This window comes from Eriocheir sinensis, chromosome 68 (genome assembly GCF_024679095.1).
Source record: "Eriocheir sinensis breed Jianghai 21 chromosome 68, ASM2467909v1, whole genome shotgun sequence".
Lineage (NCBI taxonomy): Eukaryota > Metazoa > Arthropoda > Malacostraca > Decapoda > Varunidae > Eriocheir > Eriocheir sinensis.
This window is the reverse complement of record NC_066576.1, coordinates 5,117,447-5,140,983: the sequence shown is the minus strand read 5'-3', so window position 1 is coordinate 5,140,983 and position 23,537 is coordinate 5,117,447. Positions and strand designations below refer to the sequence as shown.

General features: G+C 41.7%; 1 protein-coding gene and 1 long non-coding RNA gene across 56 annotated transcripts in view; one reads left to right on the top strand and one right to left on the bottom strand.

The window, feature by feature from the left end:
• Nucleotides 1-23,537, top strand: part of LOC126988202 (titin-like) — a 208,925-nt gene that overhangs the window by 134,668 nt on the left and 50,720 nt on the right. For 45 of the 50 annotated variants that reach the window (XM_050846098.1, XM_050846118.1, XM_050846140.1 and 42 more), the window contains 8 exons: nt 3,937-4,478; nt 7,668-10,140; nt 11,684-11,761; nt 12,378-12,464; nt 13,181-13,876; nt 14,558-15,196; nt 15,883-15,963; nt 18,856-18,900. In XM_050846098.1, coding sequence (XP_050702055.1) covers nt 3,937-4,478; nt 7,668-10,140; nt 11,684-11,761; nt 12,378-12,464; nt 13,181-13,876; nt 14,558-15,196; nt 15,883-15,963; nt 18,856-18,900 — 4,641 coding nt within the window. Of the gene's footprint in view, nt 1-3,936; nt 4,542-6,810; nt 6,981-7,667; nt 10,141-11,683; nt 11,762-12,377; nt 12,465-13,180; nt 13,877-14,557; nt 15,197-15,882; nt 15,964-18,855; nt 18,901-23,537 lie in introns of all 50 variants that reach the window. The other 5 variants (XM_050846107.1, XM_050846109.1, XM_050846108.1 and 2 more) reach the window with 5 other exon arrangements.
• LOC126988207 (uncharacterized) lies at nt 1,208-7,982 on the bottom strand. 6 transcript variants are annotated; one of them, XR_007741732.1, is made up of 6 exons: nt 7,864-7,982; nt 7,162-7,479; nt 5,893-5,973; nt 5,230-5,256; nt 3,928-3,981; nt 1,208-1,222 (listed from the first exon to the last, which is right to left on the bottom strand). It is a non-coding gene; the product is annotated as an uncharacterized LOC126988207 (long non-coding RNA). The 6 variants fall into 6 exon arrangements; XR_007741728.1 differs by lacking the exon at nt 1,208-1,222 and having other exon boundaries at nt 3,837-3,981; XR_007741733.1 differs by lacking the exons at nt 1,208-1,222; nt 5,230-5,256 and adding an exon at nt 5,563-5,589 and having other exon boundaries at nt 3,940-3,954.

Sequence of the window (23,537 nt, the reverse complement as noted above, 5' to 3'; positions counted from 1 at the left end):
CTAACACCTCTTGCAGTTGAAGACAAACCCACACCAACACCTGTCGAGGAGAAACACACACCCACTCCTGTGGAAGAAAAGCCAACACCAACACCAGCTACAGATGAACAAAAAATCACACCTACTCCTGATGAGGAAAGACCAACACCAGTCACTAAGGAGCCAGAACCCACACCAAAGACAGTCAAACCCAAACGCAAACCCAAATCAGGGAAAGCTATTTCCAAACACAAAGATGTCCCTGAGGAGAAAGTTTCAGACACTACTGAGGGGACACTTACAGAGGAAACAATTACACAGGTTGAAGAAAGAACAGAACAAACATCAGAAACACAACCAACACCTGAAAAATTAAAACTAGAGGAGAAACCAACACCAAAACCAGTTAAAGATGAACAAAAACCCACATCTCTTACAGTTGAGGAGAAACCCACACCTACTCCTGTTGAGGAGAAACCCACACGTACACCTGTTGAGGAGAAACCCACACCTACTCCTGTTGAGGAGAAACCCACACCTACTCCTGCTGAGGAAAAACCCACACCAGCTCCCAAGGAGCCAGAGCCAACACCTAAAACAGAGGAAGACAAAAAGACAGTCAAACCAAAACGCAAACCCAAAACAAAGAAAACAGTTGCAGAACACACAGAGGAGGTCACGGAGGAAGAGGTTTCTGAAACACCAAAAACTGAACAAATTGAAGAAACAGTTACACAGGTTGAAGAAATAGAGGAAATAATTGAAGCACAGCCAACACCCACTCCTGAGAAACCAGAGGAAAAACCAACACCAAAACCAATTACTGATGAACAAAAACCCACACCTACTCCTGTTGAGGAGAAACCCACACCTACTCCTGTTGAGGAAAAACCCACACCTACTCCTGTTGAGGAGAAACCCACACCTACTCCTGTTGAGGAGAAACCCACACCTACTCCTGTTGAGGAGAAACCCACACCTACTCCTGTTGAGGAGATACCTACACCAACACCTATTGAGGAAAAGCTAACACCTAAGACAGAGGAAGACAAAAAGACAGTCAAACCAAAGCACAAACCCAAAACAAAGAAAACAGTTGCAGAACACACAGAGGAGGAGGCTCCAGACACCTCTCAGGTTGAGGAAACACATGTCACAATCACACAGACTGAAGAGACCACAGAGGAAATAATTGAAGCACAGCCAACACCAAAACCAGTTACAGATGAACAAAAACCCACACCTCTTACAGTTAGGGAGAAACCCACACCTACTCCTGTTGAGGAGAAACCCACACCTACTCCTGTTGAGGAGAAACCCACACCAGCTCCCAAGGAGCCAGAGCCAACACCTAAAACAGAGGAAGACAAAAAGACACCCAAACAGAAACCTAAACCCAAAACAAAGAAACCCATCACAGAACACATAGAGGAGGTAACTGTGGTAATTGAAGAAACTCCTCAAGTTGAACAAAAAGATGAAACAATTACACAGGTTGAAGAAATTAAACAACTTATTGAAACACAGCCTGAGCCAACACCAAGTACCAAGGAAGACAAAAAGACACTCAAACCTAAACGCAGGCCAAAAACAAAGAGAGATACACCTGAACACACAGAGGTTACAGAGGAGGAGGTTTCTGAAGCCCCTATGGTTGAGGAAACAGAGGTCACAGTAACACAGGTTGAAGAAACAACTGTAGAAATAACTGAAACAAAACCAACACCCACACCTGAGAAACCAAAACCAGATGAGAAACCAACACTAAAACCAGTCATGGATGAACAAAAACCCACACCTATCCTTACTAAAGAAACACCCACACCTACTCCTGTTGAGGAGAAACCCACACCAGCTCCCAAGGAGCCAGAGCCAACACCTAAGACAGAGGAAGACAAAAAGACAGTCAAACCAAAGCGCAAACCCAAAACAAAGAAAACAGTTGCAGAACACACAGAGGAGGAGGCTCCAGACACCTCTCAGGTTGAGGAAACACATGTCACAATCACACAGACTGAAGAGATCACAGGGGAAATAATTGAAGCACAGCCAACACCAAAACCAGTTACGGATGAACAAAAACCCACACCTCTTACAGTTGAGGAGAAACCCACACCTACTCCTGTTGAGGAGAAACCCACACCTACTCCTGTTGAGGAAAAGCCAACACCAGCTCCCAAGGAGCCAGAGCCAACACCTAAGACAGAGGAAGACAAAAAGACAGTCAAACCAAAACGCAAACCCAAAACAAAGAAAACAGTTGCAGAACACACAGAGGAGGTCACGGAGGAGGAGGTTTCTGAAACACCAAAAACTGAACAAATTGAAGAAACAGTTACACAGGTTGAAGAAATAGAGGAAATAATTGAAGCACAGCCAACACCCACTCCTGAGAAACCAGAGGAAAAACCAACACCAAAACCAATTACAGATGAACAAAAACCCACACCTACTCCTGTTGAGGAGAAACCCACACCTACTCCTGTTGAGGAGAAACCCACACCTACTCCTGTTGAGGAGAAACCCACACCAGCTCCCAAGGAGCCAGAGCCAACACCTAAGACAGAGGAAGACAAAAAGACACCCAAACAGAAACACAAACCCAAAATAAAGAAACCCATCACGGAACACAGAGAGGAGGTAACTGAGGTAATTGAAGAAACTCCTCAAGTTGAACAAAAATATGAAACAATTACACAGGTTGAAGAAACTGAAATACTTGAAACACAAGACACTATTCAGGAGGAGAAAAAGACACCCAAAACAAAGAAACCTGTCACAGAACACATAGAGGAGGTTACTGAGGTAAAAGACACAGAAAAAACAGAGGTTAAGCTAGAAGAGGTTAAAGAAGAAATTACAGAACCACAACCTGAGCCAGTTTCAGACATTAAACAAGACAAAAAGACACTCAAACCAAAACGTAAACCAAAAACAAAGGAAGATGAAACCAAATACACAGAGGTCGCTGAGGAGGAAGTTTCTGAAGCCCCTAAGGTAGAGGAAACACATGTTACAGTAACACAGGTTGAAGAAACAACAGAAGAAATTTTCCAAACACAGCCAACACCTACACCTGAGAAACCAAAACCAGAGGAAAAACCAACACCAAAACCACTCAAAGACGAGCAGGCACCTACACCCTCAGTTGATGAACAAAAACCTACACCCCTTACAGTTGAGGAGAAACCCAAACCTACTCCTGTTGAGGAGAAACCCACACCTACTCCTGTTGAGGAGAAACCCACACCTACTCCTGTTGAGGAGAAACCCACACCTACTCCTGTTGAGGAGAAACCCACACCTACTCCTGTTGAGCTCCTGTTGAGGAGAAACCCACACCTACTCCTGTTGAGGAGAAACCCACACCTACTCCTGTTGAGGAGAAACCCACACCTACTCCTGTTGAGGAGAAACCCACACCTACTCCTGTTGAGGAGAAACCCACACCTACTCCTGTTGAGGAGAAACCCACACCTACTCCTGTTGAGGAGAAACCCACACTTACTCCTGTTGAGGAGAAACCCACACCTACTCCTGTTGAGGAGAAACCCACACTTACTCCTGTTGAGGAGAAACCCACACCTACTCCTGTTGAGGAAAAGCCAACACCAAAACCAGTTACAGTTGAACAAAAACCCACACCTCTTACAGTTGAGGAGAAACCCACACCTACTCCTGTTGAAGAAAAGCCAACACCAGCTCCCAAGGAGCCAGAGCCAACACCAAAGACAGAGGAAGACAAAAAGACAGTCAAACCAAAGCGCAAACCCAAAACAAAGAAAACAGTTGCAGAACACACAGAGGAGGTCACAGAGGAGGAGGCTCCAGACACCTCTCAGGTTGAGGAAACACATGTCACAATCACACAGACTGAAGAGACCACAGAGGAAATAATTGAAGCACAGCCAACACCAAAACCAGTTACAGATGAACAAAAACCCACACCTCTTACAGTTGAGGAGAAACCCACACCTACCCCTGTTGAGGAGAAACCCACACCTACCCCTGTTGAGGAGAAACCCACACCAGCTCCCAAGGAGCCAGAGCCAACACCTAAAACAGAGGAAGACAAAAAGACAGTCAGACCAAAACGCAAACCCAAAACAAAGAAAACAGTTGCAGAACACACAGAGGAGGTCACGGAGGAGGAGGTTTCTGAAACACCAAAAACTGAACAAATTGAAGAAACAGTTACACAGGTTGAAGAAATAGAGGAAATAATTGAGGCACAGCCAACACCCACTCCTGAGAAACCAGAGGAAAAACCAACACCAAAACCAATTACAGATGAACAAAAACCCACACCTACTCCTGTTGAGGAGAAACCCACACCTACTCCTGTTGATGAGAAACCCACACCTACTCCTGTTGAGGAGAAACCCACACCAGCTCCCAAGGAGCCAGAGCCAACACCTAAGACAGCGGAAGACAAAAAGACAGTCAAACCAAAACGCAAACCCAAAACAAAGAAAACAGTTGCAGAACACACAGAGGAGGTCACGGAGGAAGAGGTTTCTGAAACACCAAAAACTGAACAAGTTGAAGAAACAATTACACAGGTTGAAGAAATAGAGGAAATAATTGAAGCACAGCCAACACCCACTCCTGAGAAACCAGAGGAAAAACCAACACCAAAACCAATTACAGATGAACAAAAACCCACACCTACACCTGTTGAGAAGAAACCCACACCTACTCCTGTTGAGGAGAAACCCACACCTACACCTGTTGAGGAGAAACCCACACCTACTCCTGTTGAGGAGAAACCCACACCTACTCCTGTTGAGGAGAAACCCACACCTACTCCTGTTGAGGAGAAACCCACACCTACTCCCAAGCAGCCAGAGCCAACACCTAAGACAGAGGAAGACAAAAAGACACTGAAACCAAAGAAAAAACCCAAAACAAAGAAAATGGTCACTGAACACACAGAAGAGGTCACAGAGGAAGAAATTTCTGAAACACCAAAGGTTGAACTTATTGAGGAAACAGTCACACAGGTTGAAGAAACAGAACAAATTCACAAAACACAACCAAAACCTCTTCCTGAAACACCCAAACCTGATGAGAAACCAATTCCAAAATCAATTACAGATGAACAGAAACCCACACCTCTTACAGTTGAGGAGAAACCCACACCAACTCCTGTTGAGGAGAAACCCACACCTACCCCTGTTGAGGAGAAACCCACACCTACCCCTGTTGAGGAGAAACCCACACCTACCCCTGTTGAGGAGAAACCCACACCTACTCCTGTTGAGGAGAAACCCACACCTACTCCTGTTGAGGAGAAACCCACACCAGCTCCCAAGGAGCCAGAGCCAACACCTAAGACAGAGGAAGACAAAAAGACAGTCAAACCAAAACGCAAACCCAAAACAAAGAAAACAGTTGCAGAACACACAGAGGAGGTCACGGAGGAAGAGGTTTCTGAAACACCAAAAACTGAACAAATTGAAGAAACAGTTACACAGGTTGAAGAAATAGAGGAAATAATTGAGGCACAGCCAACACCCACTCCTGAGAAACCAGAGGAAAAACCAACACCAAAACCAATTACTGATGAACAAAAACCCACACCTACTCCTGTTGAGGAGAAACCCACACCTACTCCTGTTGAGGAGAAACCCACACCAGCTCCCAAGGAGCCAGAGCCAACACCTAAGACAGAGGAAGACAAAAAGACAGTCAAACCAAAGCGCAAACCCAAAACAAAGAAAACAGTTGCAGAACACACAGAGGAGGTCACAGAGGAGGAGGCTCCAGACACCTCTCAGGTTGAGGAAACACATGTCACAATCACACAGACTGAAGAGACCACAGAGGAAATAATTGAAGCACAGCCAACACCAAAACCAGTTACAGATGAACAAAAACCCACACCTCTTACAGTTGAGGAGAAACCCACACCTACCCCTGTTGAGGAGAAACCCACACCTACTCCTGTTGAGGAGAAACCCACACCTACTCCTGTTGAGGAGAAACCCACACCTACTCCTGTTGAGGAGAAACCCACACCTTCTCCTGTTGAGGAGAAACCCACACCTACTCCTGTTGAAGAAAAGCCAACACCAGCTCCCAAGGAGCCAGAGCCAACACCTAAGACAGAGGAAGACAAAAAGACACTGAAACCAAAGAAAAAACCCAAAACAAAGAAAACTGTCACAGAACACACAGAAGAGGTCACAGAGGAGGAGGTTTCTGAAACTCCTCAAGTTGAACAAAAAGATGAAACAATTACACAGGTTGAAGAAACTGAAATACTTGAAACACAAGACACTATTCAGGAGGAGAAAAAGACACCCAAAAAGAAACCCAAACCCAAAACAAAGAAACCCGTCACAGAACACACAGAGGAGGTTACTGAGGTAAAAGACACAGAAAAAATAGAGGTTGAGGAAGTACAAGAACAAGTCACACAGATTGAAGAAACTCAGGAAGATGTCACTGAGCCACAGCCTGAGCCAGCACCTGACACTAAAGAGGACCAAAAGACACCTAAATTAAAACGTAAGCCAAAAACAAAGAAACAAACAACTGAATACACAGAAGTTACAGAGGAGGAGGTTTCTGAAGCCCCTAAGGTAGAGGAAACACGTGTTACAGTAACACAGGTTGAAGAAACAACAGAAGAAATTCTCCAAACACAGCCAACACCTACACCTGAGAAACCAAAACCAGAGGAAAAACCAACACCAAAACCACTCAAAGACGAGCCAAAACCTGTACATCCTGTTGAGGAGAAACCCACACCTACCCCTGCCGAGGAAAAAACAAAAACAAAACCAACAACAATCAAAGATGAACAAAAACCCACACCTCTTACAGTTGAGGAGAAACCCACACCTACCCCTGTTGAAGAAAAGCCAACACCAGCTCCCAAGGAGCCAGAGCCAACACCTAAGACAGAGGAAGACAAAAAGACAGTCAAACCAAAACGCAAACCCAAAACAAAGAAAACAGTTGCAGAACACACAGAGGAGGTCACGGAGGAAGAGGTTTTTGAAACACCAAAAACTGAACAAATTGAAGAAACAGTTACACAGGTTGAAGAAATAGAGGAAATAATTGAAGCACAGCCAACACCCACTCCTGAGAAACCAGAGGAAAAACCAACACCAAAACCAATTACAGATGAACAAAAACCCACACCTCTTACAGTTGAGGAGAAACCCACACCTATTCCTGTTGAGGAGAAACCCACACCTACTCCTGTTGAGGAGAAACCCACACCAGCTCCCAAGGAGCCAGAGCCAACACCTAAGACAGAGGAAGACAAAAAGACAGTCAAACCAAAGAAAAAGCCCAAAACAAAGAAAATTGTCACAGAACACACAGAAGAGGTCATAGAGGAGGTTTCTGAAACTCCTAAAACTGAACAAATTGAGGAAACCGTTACACAGGTTGAAGAAACAGAACAAATACTTGAAACAGAACAAAAACTCATTCCAGAGAAACCAAAACCAAAGCCAGTCACAGATGAACAAAAACCCACACCTACTGTTGAGGAGAAACCCACACCCACTCCTGTTGATGAGAAACCCACACCTACTCCTGTTGAGGAGAAACCCACACCAGCTCCCAAGGAGCCAGAGCCAACACCTAAGACAGAGGAAGACAAAAAGACAGTCAAACCAAAACGCAAACCCAAAACAAAGAAAACAGTTGCAGAACACACAGAGGAGGTCACGGAGGAGGAGGTTTCTGAAACACCAAAAACTGAACAAATTGAAGAAACAGTTACACAGGTTGAAGAAATAGAGGAAATAATTGAGGCACAGCCAACACCCACTCCTGAGAAACCAGAGGAAAAACCAACACCAAAACCAATTACAGATGAACAAAAACCCACACCTCTTACAGTTGAGGAGAAACCCACACCTACCCCTGTTGAGGAGAAACCCACACCTACTCCTGTTGAAGAAAAGCCAACACCAGCTCCCAAGGAGCCAGAGCCAACACCAAAGACAGAGGAAGACAAAAAGACACTGAAACCAAAGAAAAAACCCAAAACAAAGAAAACTGTCACAGAACACACAGAAGAGGTCACAGAGGAGGAGGTTTCTGAAACTCCTCAAGTTGAACAAAAAGATGAAACAATTACACAGGTTGAGGAAACTGAAATACTTGAAATACAAGACACTATTCAGGAGGAGAAAAAGACACCCAAAAAGAAACCCAAACCCAAAACAAAGAAAACTGTCACAGAACACACGGAAGAAGTCACAGAGGAGGAGGTTTCTGAAGTTCCTCAGGTTGACCAGACAGACATTACAGTTACACGGGTTGAGAAAATTGAGGAAGAAATTCTTGAAGAAACAACACCAGACAAACCAACACCAGCACCCACTGAGGAGAAACCAACACCTAAAACAGAGGAAGACAAAGTAACAAAGAAACCCAAACCCAAACCCAAAACAAAGAAAACCAAAGCAGTACACATAGAGGAAGTTGTGGAGGAGGAGATTTCTGAGACTCCTAAAGTTGAAGAAAGGGAAGTCACAGTTACACAGACTGAAGACATTGAAGAGGAAATACTTGAAACAGAAACAACACATATTCCAGAGCAACCCAAACCAACACCAACTCCTGAACAAAAACCCACACCAGCTCCCGTGGAAGAAAAATTGGTTGAGGAAAAGCCAAAACCTGCTCCTGAAAAAACAGAGGAAAAAGTTAAACCAGAACGCAAACCCAAGACTAAAAAGAAGACCGTGGTTTCAGAAGTGGTTGAGGAGGAGGTTCATGAAACTCCTAAGACTGAACAGAAGGATGTCACTGTTACAAAGACTGAGATAATTGAGGAGGTCATACCTGAAGAAATCATAACAGAGGAGAGGACGGAAGTGACGGAAGTTGTGAAGAAGCCTAAGGAAAAACCCAAGAAACCCAAGAAACCCAAGACAACAGAGGAGGTCACAATTGAAGAGGATGTAATTGAGGAGGTCATACCTGAAGAGATCATAACAGAGGAGAGGACGGAAGTGACGGAAGTTGTGAAGAAGCCTAAAGAAAAACCCAAGAAACCCAAGAAACCCAAGACAACAGAGGAGGTCACAATTGAAGAGGATGTAATTGAGGAGGTCATACCTGAAGAGATCATAACAGAGGAGAGGACGGAAGTGACAGAAGTTGTGAAGAAGCCTAAAGAAAAGCCCAAACCCAAGAAACCCAAGACACAGAAGACAACAGAGGAGGTCACCACTGAGGTCACACAGATTACAGAGCCCCTGGAAGAACAGGAGGTCACTGAGGTCACGGTTACTGAGGAGGAGGTTAAGGAAATGCCAAAGAAAAAAGTAAAAGTGAAAAAGACAACAACCAAAACTGCACCAGTCCCTCTTGACCAGCCCATCGAGGAAGTGTCTGCGCTGGAACGGCCCGACATGGTTCCCGAGGAGATTGTTCCCTCTGTTGAGCGTGACGAATTGAAAAAGGTTACCGTGCAAAAAACACAGATCATGAAGAAAGAGATATTACAGGAACAGCCAGAAGATATCCAAGAGGTCACAGAGATTACAGAGGTGACAGTAAAAGAGTTGGCTAAAGTTTCAGATATGCCTGAGGTTGTGGAGAAGGTCTCTTTAGTTCAGCAGCCAACACACATAAAACAAAAGGTGTTACCTGAAGAAAAGCCGGAAGAGGCAGAAGAAGTAACTACTTCAAAGCTGCCCTTGGAAGAGGCTAAGCCAGGAGAGGAACCCAAGCACTTGGAGAAGGGCAAAGTCACCAAACCTCTCGTGCTGCAGAAGGAGAAGGTGGTTTCAGAACAACCTGAGGTCACAGAAGAAGTTACCACTAAATTTGTGACAGAGAAAGCCTTGGTGTCAGAGGAGCCTGAGACAATGGAAACATCAGTTGTCCACAAACCAACTGTGCACGAAAAACGTGAAGTGAAGAAAAAGGTTACGAAACGTGTGGAAGAGAAGGTTGAACCAAGCGAGGAGCAGGTGATAACTGAGATAACGGAAACAGAGGAGGTCATCACTGAACGTCGTAAGCCAAAGCCAACAGAGAAAGAGGAGCAGGAGGTCATTGAAAAAACCGAGGTAGAGGAGGAGCAAACAGAACAAACACAACAGACTACCGTACAAAAACAAACACCACTACAGCCGGAAACACAACAGGAGGAACAACAGACCACCACAACCCTTCCTCGTAAGTGCCCTGGGTGGCAATGGCCCACAGAGTGCCCAGCTGGGAACATTTTCATTTGGCAGACACTGCATGCAGCTGGCACATCTGTACGCTGCTCACATGTTTCATTTACGCCACTAATAGTATTACGTTATGCTTTAAGTGTTCTACACGTACATTTTTTTGTCCATTTATATTTTTCCCATTTTCAGTACAGCTTTAGTACATAACAGGCTCAGAATTATTTTCATGTTGTTAGCTGCAGTATTCTGCATGAATATTCGTTGCTTCAGTGTGTGCTTTAGTAAAAAGCAATAAGTTGCGGACTTATTGCGGATATCAAGACTGTGTTGTGAACTTTATTGTCTTATTTGTAGACTGTGTGAGTGTCAATTTTGTTTTTTCTAGCTTGAAATTTAAAAATTCAGATAACACTTGCATGGCCAAACTATTTTCAGTGCATTCATTGCAGAAGTTGATTTTTCACAATTTGCCATGAATATCAGACCACACAATGTTTTCCACTGATTAACATCTCCAACTGGTGCCTGATGGATCAGACCTGACCAGCGAGGGCTGGTAGGCTCGTCCAGCAGTGTTTCAGTGACACCATATCATCAGCTTTATACTTTTGATGGTATTAGTGTAAAAAATAAGAACCTGAATTATGTAAAAAAATAGAATTAATCAGTTTGAGTGAACAATTCAAGCCAATGACTGATTTGCATTGGCTTTGTTGACCATTGTAAGTAACAATGACTCTCTACATTTTATACACATATCAAGAAGCCTACAAAAGGGCTGAGTGAGCCATCCAGGGAACAGGCCCAGAAGACTCAAGTTTGAGATATTTGAGGGCATTTAAGCATAAACCATAGTATATAACATTACTGTAGCAAAAGGGTGAAGACAAAGCCAAGTGTTGAGGGCAAACATCATGCCACATGCCTTTTGAAAAGTTCCCGAGTCACCCTCCGGCCACCCTGTTCTTGCTTCCTGTGTGCTGGGCCAAATATATCTTACACACGTCAGGCAGCATCTGCTCCGTCAGTCCCTGAGTAACATTTCCTTTAAGCTCAGCAATAATGATTAATGGCAATGATCACTGTTGATATGTGTGTAAAATGCACTATAATAGAATTCTACATTAGTTAACTAGTATTAGGATATAGACTGCATGTAAATTAATTTGTCTTCTCTTAGAACCACTCAACATAACAGTGACTGACACTCACAATGTAGACAGTTTATCTCATAACATTACCACATTTCACGATAATTCCAACTCATTCCAATAACTTTAAGCATTAAAGAAATTCACATTTATCTTTTTATATGACAGTTATTAAGACCAAGTTTTGTTTTATCTTTTATTTCATCCTTTTTGTTTCTTTTACAAATTTGAAGTTACTAATCATATTATTTGCTTTCATTAATTAAGGGTTCAGTAACTGGAGTGATGCATCTTACAGTCACAACAAGTAATCCTGCACACGGACATTAAGCACTACTGCAACATCATAATAAATAATGGATCAACACTTATAATCCTCACTGCTTTCAGAACCTCCCCTCACATTACTCAAGGAAACTCCTCAACAAATACTTGTCCCCGAGGGCCAGACAGACTCCCTACAGATAGGTTGGTTCCTCACCGTCTCGCCATAATATTGACCTTCAGTGGCATAAAACATACAAAGCAGATATTAATCACCATCCACTACATAAAAATGGTTCAAACAAGTTTTAAAGCTTAAGATAAATATGTACTGGCAAAAGTCAAGCTTTCACAAATACTGTTAAGCTGCAGAGCTGACTCAGTTAGCCTGCAAGAATTTGTCAGTCCACATTAAAGTACATGTCAGCACTGGTATTACTCATTCTTTGTTATAATTCTAGTGCTGGTTCAGGCTCCCGGGTGTGAGCTGACTTTCTTAATAATAAAGACAACAAAAGGATATCTTTGTAAACTTTCCCTAAATAGATGAAAGGAGTAAATCTATTACAAGTCTGCTACAAACTTCAAAATTCACATGCTTGACATCTGCCTGTACAAAATACCTATGACTATAAATTCAAATTTATAATTCAACCTTTGGCTTTGCAGTATGTACATATAAATAATCAAATGAATCTGCATAAACATATTCTGCAATACTCAAAAACATAAAGAACAAGTTACATTTAACCAAACTTTTAATATTGCCAAGCAGCAAACCTTTACCTGATACTCATCCAATAACGTGACACATCCACAGCCTCCCTGCCAACCTCCATTCAGGCTCAGGTCAGCCAAGAGGAGGCTAGAGCCACACTCAGGGCTGAGGTCACACAGGTCCACACAGGTAATGCACTCCACCGCTACAAACTCACCACTTCTTGGGGCTGTTTGGCCACCAACAAAATTTTGACACGTTTCAAAACCTACAGATTTGATTTCCATATTACCGGAGACAGACAATGTTAATTTAGGAATTCAGTTTTGATATAATGTAATGGGATGATTGCTTAGAAAGTGTCTCTTATGCATTGCATCTTAGAATACTCAATGCAGCCGCTCTTAAGGCGTGGAGGATGTAGACGTACTCTGTTTAAAAGGATTCTGTGTTTAAGTAGCAAAGTGATATTTTAAATACTTAGTCAAGTTGCTCACTCAAGAAACAGTTAAAGGCAAAAAAGGTACAAACCTCAATCTCTTCAAAACAAGAAGCAGAGTTTCCTGACCTGTGAGAGGGAGGACAACCCTCAGCAGTTTAACAGCACAGAGCTTTTCTAATAATTGAATAATATAAACTTATTTTCTTAACTATTATGTTGATTATTTACTTTGCATTATTTTATTTTCTAACACCTTTTTATTTTCAGCATATTTCTTACATCTTTTAATTTTATTAATATGGCCTATTTAACTATTTATAAGCTATTTTTTTTAATTAATTTATAAAATTAAAATAAGCCCTAACCTACATAATCCTGACAACCCTTCATTTTCCCTGTCTCAGTCATGGTGCTTGTTTGTGTCTTGAGGACAGTTTCTGATGTTTCCACTGTATGGTTGCAGAGCTGTGTGTGCCTGGCTTTAAGGCCTTGATTCGCTTGGCCACGGACAACCAAGTAGACCTTGAGACGGTTGAGCTAAAGCCCCTGGAGAAGACAACATTTGCCAAGGACATTGGAAAGTTGAGCTTCCACTTGAAGAAGGGAGTGCAGGTCAATGAACTTATGACCATGATAAAAGAGAATGAGTTTGTTTCCCTGAAGCAGCCGAAGCACCAGGCTCAGCTCCTGGAGGTGGCCGACCGCCTGGGACACGCCACAGTGCACAAGGTCTTGGTGCAGGAGGCGGCCGACAGGTGCGATGACAAGATTGGCCTGAAGTCTGTGATGCGCACCATTCAGCAAGGAAAGGAATCCATGGAGCAGGTGATTCTGAGCACTGCCAAAGAATTTGGCCCATCCTCAGAGCCTGTGAAGGAGATGGCTGCTGTCGGTTATCTCCTCCAAGAGGGTGTCAAGTGTGATGAAGTGATGACTCTTGTTGAGTCTGGTCTGCTGTCAAGCCTCAAGATGCCTCAGGCCCAGGTGCCACTCACTTCCATGGTGGCTGACAAGGGACACATTGGCTCAATTTGTGAAGTCTTAGTGGAGGAGTCTGTGAGGGAGGTGGCAAAGCCAAGGCCAAAGGGAGAGGCGGCGCGCATGACTGAGGTGAAGGAAATTCTTAAGAAGGCCAAAGCAGAGACGGTGGACGTGAAGAGTAAGTTCCTTGGTATTTTTATTTTTATTTTCCGTCTACCTTTCTTTTTTAATTTTTTCCATACAGTGTTAGCTGTTATACTGAAATACACCATTGTTACACCAAAAACTATTAAGTTAAAATCTTAGTCATTCAACTATTGCTACTGAACTTGCTTTAAAAAGCAGATAGTTTGGTCATTAGAGGAGGACACATTTTTGTGACCCTAATGCATAGAGGCATCTTCTGGAGCTACCAAAGTGTGTTAACTTAACGCTGGGACTACACAATAATATTTCCTTCAGTGGATCACCATTATATATATATCAACTTTTCTGTAGTTCACAAAGTAAGATTTGAAACTTCATAGTTGAACACACAATTACGAACTAATAATACAAAGCAAAAACATCAAGATGTTACTCCGTCAGATGAAACCCTTGAATGATAAGCTCAGCCTCAAGGCACTTGGCCAGTCATAGGAACAGCAGCATAGAATGAGCAGCACTCAGGTGACATAAGGATCTGTCTCCACACTTCCATTAATATTTTTTGGTGCAAGGGTTACAGTTATAAGTTTAAAACATGCAGCACATTTATGCATCAGATTGTTTTGTTTCATTTCAAACTTTTGACTTTATTTTGTACATGTTTTTTGATTTCCTGACACGTATCCAATCACACACTCCCTTCCCCACCAAGCTTTTGCGCCTGAGATGGTCCCTGGCGTGAAGGCCTATGTCCGCATGGCCCAGGAGGAAAGCGTCAGCATTGAGGAGGTGGTCCAGAAGGCCAAACTGGAGCCCAAAGTGAAAGAGGAGATGGCCAAGATCGGCATGATGGTCAAGCACGGCGTTTTGGCCCAGGATGTGCTCACCCTGATGGAGGCCGGGGAGTTCCCTCAGCTCATGAGAGAGGAGGCGCAAGCAGAGCTCTTGACAGTCATCGAGGAGTTTGGCTTCAGAGCGCTGATTAATGAGGTTGTCCTTGAGCAAGTGCAGCAAGCCATTCAAAAGACCGGCAAGCCTCTGGGGGTCAAATCCTTCATGCGCATGATGGAGCAAGCCAATGTCAACGTCGAGGAAATCATTACAGAGAAGTTCCCCAAAGAGCTGGAAGCAGACCTGCAGCCAGTGTGCAAGGAAATGGCCAAAGTGAGTGTCATGCTCAAAGAGGGTGTTCAGGCCCAGGAGATTATGTCCATGATAGAGGCCGGGGAGCTGCCCAGCCTGCAGCGTCCTGAAGCCCAGGTGCCTCTGGTCAACATGGTGGGGCAGGAGGGACACACAGCAATAGTCTGCCAAGTTCTGATTGAGGACTCGCTCAGTAGCATAATTCAAGGTGACACACGGCAGCGTTTTGTTCTGTCTCACGTAGCCGCACGCACCTATAGAATGCAGCTGTAGCCTTCCGTCGCCAAGAAACATTCAGAATGTCATGCCTCGTTATTCATGCATTTATGTACCCTGTTATTAATACTGTACCCTAAAAGAACTAAACTAATTAATGAAACTGAAATAATGAATCAAAGAATGTACTGTTTTCTGCCTGACTAAAATGCCTGCTTCATTAAAGATATTATGCAGTCCTTAACTCTGTGTCTGACATGGTAACTAGAACACACTTAACAAACTCACCTAACCTTTACTTCTATTATTTGTGTGTCCAGTTCTGACCGTAACCTAAACACTACCTCTTACTAACCTCTTAATTAGTACCTTACAGACATTAATCTCCACCACCACCACTCACTGCACTGACATTTCTTTACCCATCCTGCGTCACCACCAATTTATTTATTAATTACTTTAAGCAACAATCATAAATAAGAACTGTCATTTATTTTGTTTCCTGTTAATCAACTCCTAAAAACAGAGTGTCATAACCAGATCTCACAGTAACCGCAACAAAATCACAACCATGATGAGGCCATTATATTTACTTCAAATGGCCTTCCTTCTCTTCTTTAAAATGGTGCTCTGAAGCTCATTCAAGGAGCAGACATTAACATATTTTTGTTTTTCCAGAACTCCCCAAGGTAGACAAAGCAACCATCTCCTCCGTCGAGACCCTCGAGTCGGCTACTGAAACCCAGGTTGAAGTTAAAGGTAAGTCGTGCTCAGTGTTCAGTGTTCTCATTTTTCTTTTTCAGCAGCAAGCTGTGGAAAAAAACTATAAACAGGAAAGGTTATTTATTTGTGATAGGCACATTTGGTCATTTTAAATTCATAATCAACAGCACCTGCTCTTGTAACAGATAAAAAGCAAATGAGTGCATGCTCAACACAAGAAGAGTGACAAGAGTTTTTTGTTTGCCTTTATTTGGGAAAATTTAAAATCATTCACTGTTGAAAAGGAAGCACTAAGATTCCCTGCATTTAGTTTACTTGTTTTGCATGTGAATGTACGACAATAATATTTTTGTAGAGGAATTTGATATTAATTTATTGTGTTGGAGTAGTTTGTCTTTAATAACTTTGCATGATTTGAAATTTGTGGCCCCTAGGAAAGTGTATAGAGGCACTTTCATGTTCATTTTGTTACAGTAGTGTTACCCTCCTACATAGAACCATGGTCAAGGAACCTTCAGAACTAAAGACAGTACATTTTAGAGCATTCCTTGTCCATGGTTTGCACTAAGTATTGTAGTGGGAATAAAAAGACATATTTGTGGATGGAGCTCAGTGTGTGTGTGTGTGTTTTGATGCTGTTAGTAATTCCTTATTGTGTCCTGAACAGTAACCTCCAGACGCTGCACTCAGCCGACCTAACCCACCCCACCCCGGCCCCTCCGCTCCTCCTGTGTGTGTGCCAAGGCTGTTACCAATCACTTACCTCTTACCAGCCTCACCTCAGATTCCTCTATCTCGTAGCACCAGTTTGTGTTAATCTCCTAGCATCACAGAAAATGACTATAGCCGAACATTTATTCCATAGTAAAATGATCTGATGAAATGTATTTTTTGAAAGTATTTGAGAATGGATTGAAGCTAAGAGGACCCTTCCAGTAACATCACAGTATCACCTATAACGGAACATATTCTTGCTGGATAGTGTGATGACGGACTTCATTAAACTGTACTTGTATTTTCAAGAGCAGCGGCATATTATCTCATCTGGCATTAGTGAATAGCAGTGCTGAACTTACTGGAAATATCAAATCAGGACAAAGAATGAATGTAACCAAACCTTGTGAGTGTCTGTAGTTGTTCTGTGTCTCTGTAGCCGGTGAATGCATGTTGTTTGCAGTGCCTCTCCCTGTGTAGTGTGTAACAACTTCAGTGCGTTCTGGTCATTTCAAAACACAGCTGTCATGATTGATCTGCTTCAAAAGTAACAGTCATTTAATATTTGATCTGGCAATATTTACCCCCTTGAAATATGTTAAAGACAGGTTTCATTTAGTGTTTGTTTTAACAGTAGGATTGTTCTGCAAGGTGCCATTCCAACATGCTCTCTACAACTGCATCTAAGGCATGGAAGGGAAGACAATGTGTGGCCCCCATGCTATTGTAGCTCAAGCTAGCACATGCCAACACTCATGGCAAGATGCATATATATATTTTTTCTTTTTCTTATTTTATTTTTATGGGTGCCCCCTCTTGTAGGCCTGGCAGCAACTGTTAGCCTGAGTGGTTGCAGTAATTGCTCACATACAAATAATTGTTCGCTTCAAAAGTTTTGAACTTTATGCTTGGCCTTATGGTGAGGCTGTTTACTAGTGTTTAGGATCCACTGTAAGGTGTCAAAGAGCCCATGAGTGAAGGGGTGTTGACCGGCTGCACCAGCCACTGTGGAGGGACTCTGTGAAGTGTCCTTTCTTCATGCTTTTTATTTTGATCAGGCAAACTGAACACCCAGCAGTTTTTGTAAAATACTTATCATGCTTGCTTGTACGTATTTGTAAATTGTATGTAAATCATTTTGGGGTGCTTAGTTTGCCTTACTGAAATACATTAGTAGTAGTGATAAGTACGCAACTTCACAGTGACCTTCACCCAGGAACATTTTTGATGCCCGTAAATGTATAGGATCAGTTTTAAGGGAGACAGTCAAGCCTTCTGTGATTGATGTTTCCTTTGTCTGAATTTTCTGCTTCTTAAAAGTTAATGGAGTTGTTGACTAATAACCAGGAATTAAAAAGTTCCCATATGTTGCCGTGGGGTATAGCAACTGATAACAATATTTAGAAAAAATGTAGAGAGCATTTTGGACTGTTGCAGTTTGCAGGAAGAATCACTTGAGTACCACTTTGGTAACTTACTGTGACTGGAGAGCAGCTGTATTTAGGGACCTCAAGGCTCAGTGGAGCATTCTTGCTGTCACTGAGAGGCTGCAGGGTGTATCCCTGTAGACCAGTGCTGCCGTGGCCAGGACTCAGCCCGTCCTTGTTTGTTGTGTACCTTTTCATTAACCCATGTTGGTGGCTTTGTGGATGGTTTCCTTTTCCAACTAGCAAATTGTTATGTATTATTTTTATATGCACTGTGAATATTTTACAAGAAACATAATTTTTTAACATTTTATATAGTTTATAACTTTTCAATAAAAGAATCAAATATTCAAATGTTTACACCTTATATTGAATTTTGTGTATCACAGATTGCAAGGTAAGTTTTCTTATTGAAATTATCATTCATTTCTAAAGTGTTGAGCTGCAGGTTAAGGGAGTTAAGTGATGGTTAGCACTTTTACTACTTCTGAAAGAAATGAATTTGTATTGTATGGAAATTATATATATATATATATATATATATATATATATATATATATATATATATATATATATATATATATATATATATATATATACAGTCATCTAAATGTGCTTACCAAATGGGTTTTATTTACGTCTAATGCAACTTCACAATTTAGTATTGTGTCTCTTAGTGAAGTATCATTTATTTCTTGCCATTCATCATGTGTGTAGTGAAATGTGTAACACTTGGAAGAAAGGGATTGTAGTATTTTGAAAACCATAACTCATGCTTTATTTCCAGCCAAGAAAGTGAAGAAAATCAAGAAGGCAACTGAAACAACTGAAGGTTTGCATCGAGAATGTGGTTGACCTTGACAAATAACACTGAAACCTCTTGACCCATTTCTCTACTTTAACTGATCTATTAACCACACAGAGCTGCGCTACCTTGAAGCTTCCCGCTGCGGTGACACAGAGAGCACTGTAACCTATAACTGTTGTCACCAGCGCCAGCAGCACCCAGAGTAAATCATAACCTGTAACTTGTCCTTGCTGCCAGCACTGCCTTGACTGCATCATGACATGTAACTTGCCACTGCTGCCAGCCTTGCCCACAAGGGCCTGTAACATGCAGCTTGTCACTGCTGCCAGCACTGTCCCAAGAGGACATTATAACACCTGTTGCCACCACTCCCAGGCATCCTCAGAGGGCACCATAACCTGTAATTCTCGATATCTCTGAAAACTTCTCTGCACATTGCTTTGACAGGGGCACCTCTTTACCTGCAACCACTGCAGCATCTCAATAACTTAAATGCTCTTAATTTCAAGGAACTCTGCCTTGACACCTGAAATGAGTAATTAGATACATTCTCAGCCATGCAGCGTAATGCTTTATTAACTGAGTACTGTGATAGGTGTTTTCTTCCTAAAGGTCAGAGTACACTTTTGGCCGTGGCACTTGCCCTCGTTCTTTGTGCCACGCCTTAACAAGGTAACTTGAGTAACCTTCCATGAACTGATTCCCTGATGAGCTAAAACTGTAACATTAACGAAACTAATTTTAACCCTTCATTTAACGTAAGTCTTGAAAATATTCCTTGATATTTATTTGCAAAGTTGCAGACAGATTTCTTGTAACTTTCTGAATCACTTTTGATCATATTCATTTAATCTCTGTCTGTTCTTACTATATGCAGTAGAGTCAGTTGGGCAGATGCAAAGTCATAAGTTTTTATTACATCATTTTGGCTGCCCATGTGAGAGATATTTACAGCAAATCAATCACAACTCATCATCATTCACCCTAAAAAAGAAACTCACACATACCAGCACACACACACACACACACACACACACACACACACACACCACTCTCCTCCCATCACCTCTCTAACTGGTTTTGGATTTCAGCTGGTTTGGCTTCTGCGTTGTGTACATATGTAAAAGTCATGCAATTTTGGTGCATGCAATAAAAAAAATAAAAAAATGAATGCCACATAAGAAAACAGTGATTCATCAGTGAGATAAATTGGAGATTGAAAACAAATAGAAAAAGCCAAAAGAAAGAAAATCACATCCAACAAGAAGTGCTAAATGTCTAAGAAGAAAAAGGATTGAAAACCTATAAGAAACTTAAAGCCAAGATTTCTTTTCGTTATATTTCCCATTTTTTGCAGCTTTATACTTGACCAGCTCTCACTCCAAGGTGCTGCCGTGCGCATGGCTCGTCCGCCGCTGCTCTGTGCTGTGTGTCAGGGTGTTCCCAGCAGCAAGCTGAGGGACACCACATTGACATAAAGCCTCCCTGGATGAGCTGAGCACTTTAATGCACCACTCACCACACTGTATGATAACACTAACCTTGGAAGTGGTCTTTGCCTGTGTGGGTACATGTGTCTGCGGGGGAAATGTAACATAATTATGCTTGTTTCCCGTTCTTAAATCATCCAAAGACCAACATTTCCCTGCACAGATACCAACAGCCTGGCATGGGGCAGGACACTTCCTGGGTTGTACACTGCAGCTTACAATTTTGAACTGAACTTTATACCATATTTGCCACTCACACACTCACATTGCTACATCGGCAAAATTTTTTTTATATCAATTCTTTACACATATTTTAGCTACAGCACCTTAGCACTCACATACCTCTGGCAGTATTGAATATTCCACTGCTAATAGACACTGTACTGTGAACCACCTCCCACCCACCCACCCCAAGAGTAACGTTTTGTGTCAAGCCAGTGTTTGTGTTGTCCTTGTGACGTGTTCACTCTTGTCTGGATAGCTCTCCTCCAAGGTGGCCTCAGGCACAGCACTGCCCAATTAATTCAATTACTCCTGTATATTTCCACTATTAATAATATTTACTTTGCTGTTTATGCAGCATTCTTACTCTTAATAATACAAGCTACTAACTTAAACAGCATTTGCATAAGTTGTATTTAAATGAACCTTCAGCTGTTTGCTGCTGTTAACTAATCAGTATTATTTATTTTTTCTCTTTATTTATTTATTTTTACATATTTTTGTGGGACATTTTTTCTATACTTGCGCAATTTTAGCATCAGTTCATTTGAGTTAGGACATTAATTTTAATCATTAGAAGTACAAACAAGAACTGTATTGTAAGTTTGAATTAATGATTGGAAAATTTTCACATACCTATATTTTACATAGAAAAGTCAGAATCCATTAATAATTAGATCTGAACGGATCATAAGGAACAATATATTAATGAAAGTAACTGTACTTTCACAAGTTATCAGGTAAAGCGGGTTGTATGAAGGAAATATAAAGCCTTTGAAGCTGATAAAGGGAAGATAGTGGAGTTGGTGCAAGGATGGCAGAAGAGCAGAGTTGTGAATGACTCAAACAACACCGGGCACATGTGCTTGGAGCCGAATGTCTTGGTGCCTTTTGACACTTGCTTTAGTTTCCCGTTTCATTCCTACAGCAGCCACGGTGGTGTGAGGGTTACCATCTGTCCATGATTCTACCATTGTTTCATAAGGCAAATTGTTCTCAGAAAATACCTTGTATTCTGTACAGTATTACAAAGAGTTCAATAAATGATGAATAGGGTGAATTATAAGCTCTCTAGGAAAAAGCAAGAAAGGGAATATAACAGCCCATCTTTAGACTATAGCTTTGGTTACCTGTAAAGGGATCTTTTTAGGTCTTAGCAAGGCAGTATTTTGCTACCTTTTTCTTTAACCATTTCATATAATACTACAATACTACACAGGGTCCAGGCAATTATAAATCACATGGTTATGGTTATGTTATGCCTAGGAACCTCTGCCTTATGAACCAATGTTGAAGGAAGAATTGGATTGTTGGGAAAGATGTGTTCTTCACACCACAAAGGTTGGCAAACAAGTTAAATATGATGAAAGTCTTCCTGGACAAAAGTATTATGACTGCAAAAAACAACCCTCCACCTAAACATGATCCAGTGTGAGTCAGCCTTCCTCTGCAGTGGCAGTCACCTGCACCTCGATCCTCCCTTGTCAAAAGACAGGCCAGGTCTGCTCCTGTACCACTTGCCCAACCCAAGAGTACAAGAGTTTGAGCAAGATGGATCCCATTACAACAATTTACACTTTACATGAAAGTTAAATTAGTTTTGAGGATGTAACTTCAACAGGCAATCTATAACTTGAGAAATATTTGAAGACAGTACACTTTGGAAAGTCTTTAAATTACATTTTGATGAACTGATGCAAAATTCTGCAGCCTTAAAGTAGACATTATTTTTTTTTTTTTTTTAATTTTGTCCCAGAGATATTTTTGCTGATTTATTTTGAAACTAGACATAAATAAAGGTGGCACAATATAAATAAAAACATTTCTTGGATAAATCATGTTCTGTCAACTCTTTAAATAAAATCAGTGAAATCCAATTTAAGTAAATAATGAACATTTGAATGGCTTGATGGTACTCCATGCCATTGATAATAAAGTTTAACACTGAAAATGTAATTCAGCAAATTAGGAACAGACACCAGAAAATAAATCCGTCGGCTGTGTCTGAGGCCAAACCAGCGGATCCTGCTTCCTAACCTCCATCACCAGGACAGGCAAGTATAGGAGCAGGGCCTTGTAGCTCCTCCTGCAGAGGTCAGTTATCTGTTACCTTGTCTCCTTGTACCTTCTTCTGATGCCTTTCCTTCACTCCTTCATGCAGATGTGTCGTCCTCATAGTGGTAGTTTTTCTATATATTCTTACTGCCCTAATTTTCTGTGTTATCATGTCTTCTTTGTTCTTTCTTCCTTTCCCTTTCTTTTATACTGTTATGTAGCAGTTCCAGTCTCTTAGTATTAAGTATATACGTACATACATACATACATAGATTTCTTTGAATGAGCAGTTTTCTATGTTCTATTACTCTATGTACCTTCATTTTTTATTCCTTCATGATATACACAATTCTCCTTTTGATCTTTATTTTGCCTTCCCTACACATACATCATTCTTGCTTCTGACCTTCACATATATTACACCAAAAATACACCTTTCTCCCATTATTCCCAACAAGCAGTGACATTATCCCTTCCCTCAGCCCCCTCCAAATGTAAACCTAAATGTTTCATTCTCTATCAGCACACTGGAGCACTTAGCACACACTATGACATACTCCACAGACATTCAGCATTTCAACTTTATACAGACATCAGATAAATAACATGTAACAGGTTGTCTGAATCTCGTATGGACCTCAAAGGGCAGGACACTTGCAACAACATCAACTCTGAATCTTGAGAATAATAGACCCACTCTGCAGTTCCCATTTTCTTTGTGATCATTAGTTACTCTGTGCAGGTTTGGTTGTACACTGCTATCTGAGGGTGATCACTTAAATGGTTCTCAGGTGCATCATAAGAAACAGTTCCATGTTCTTCTGTTGACACTATAAGAAGCATGGATACAATCCTTCAACCTCTGGACAGAACATTTGAGGAGTTCATTGCCAT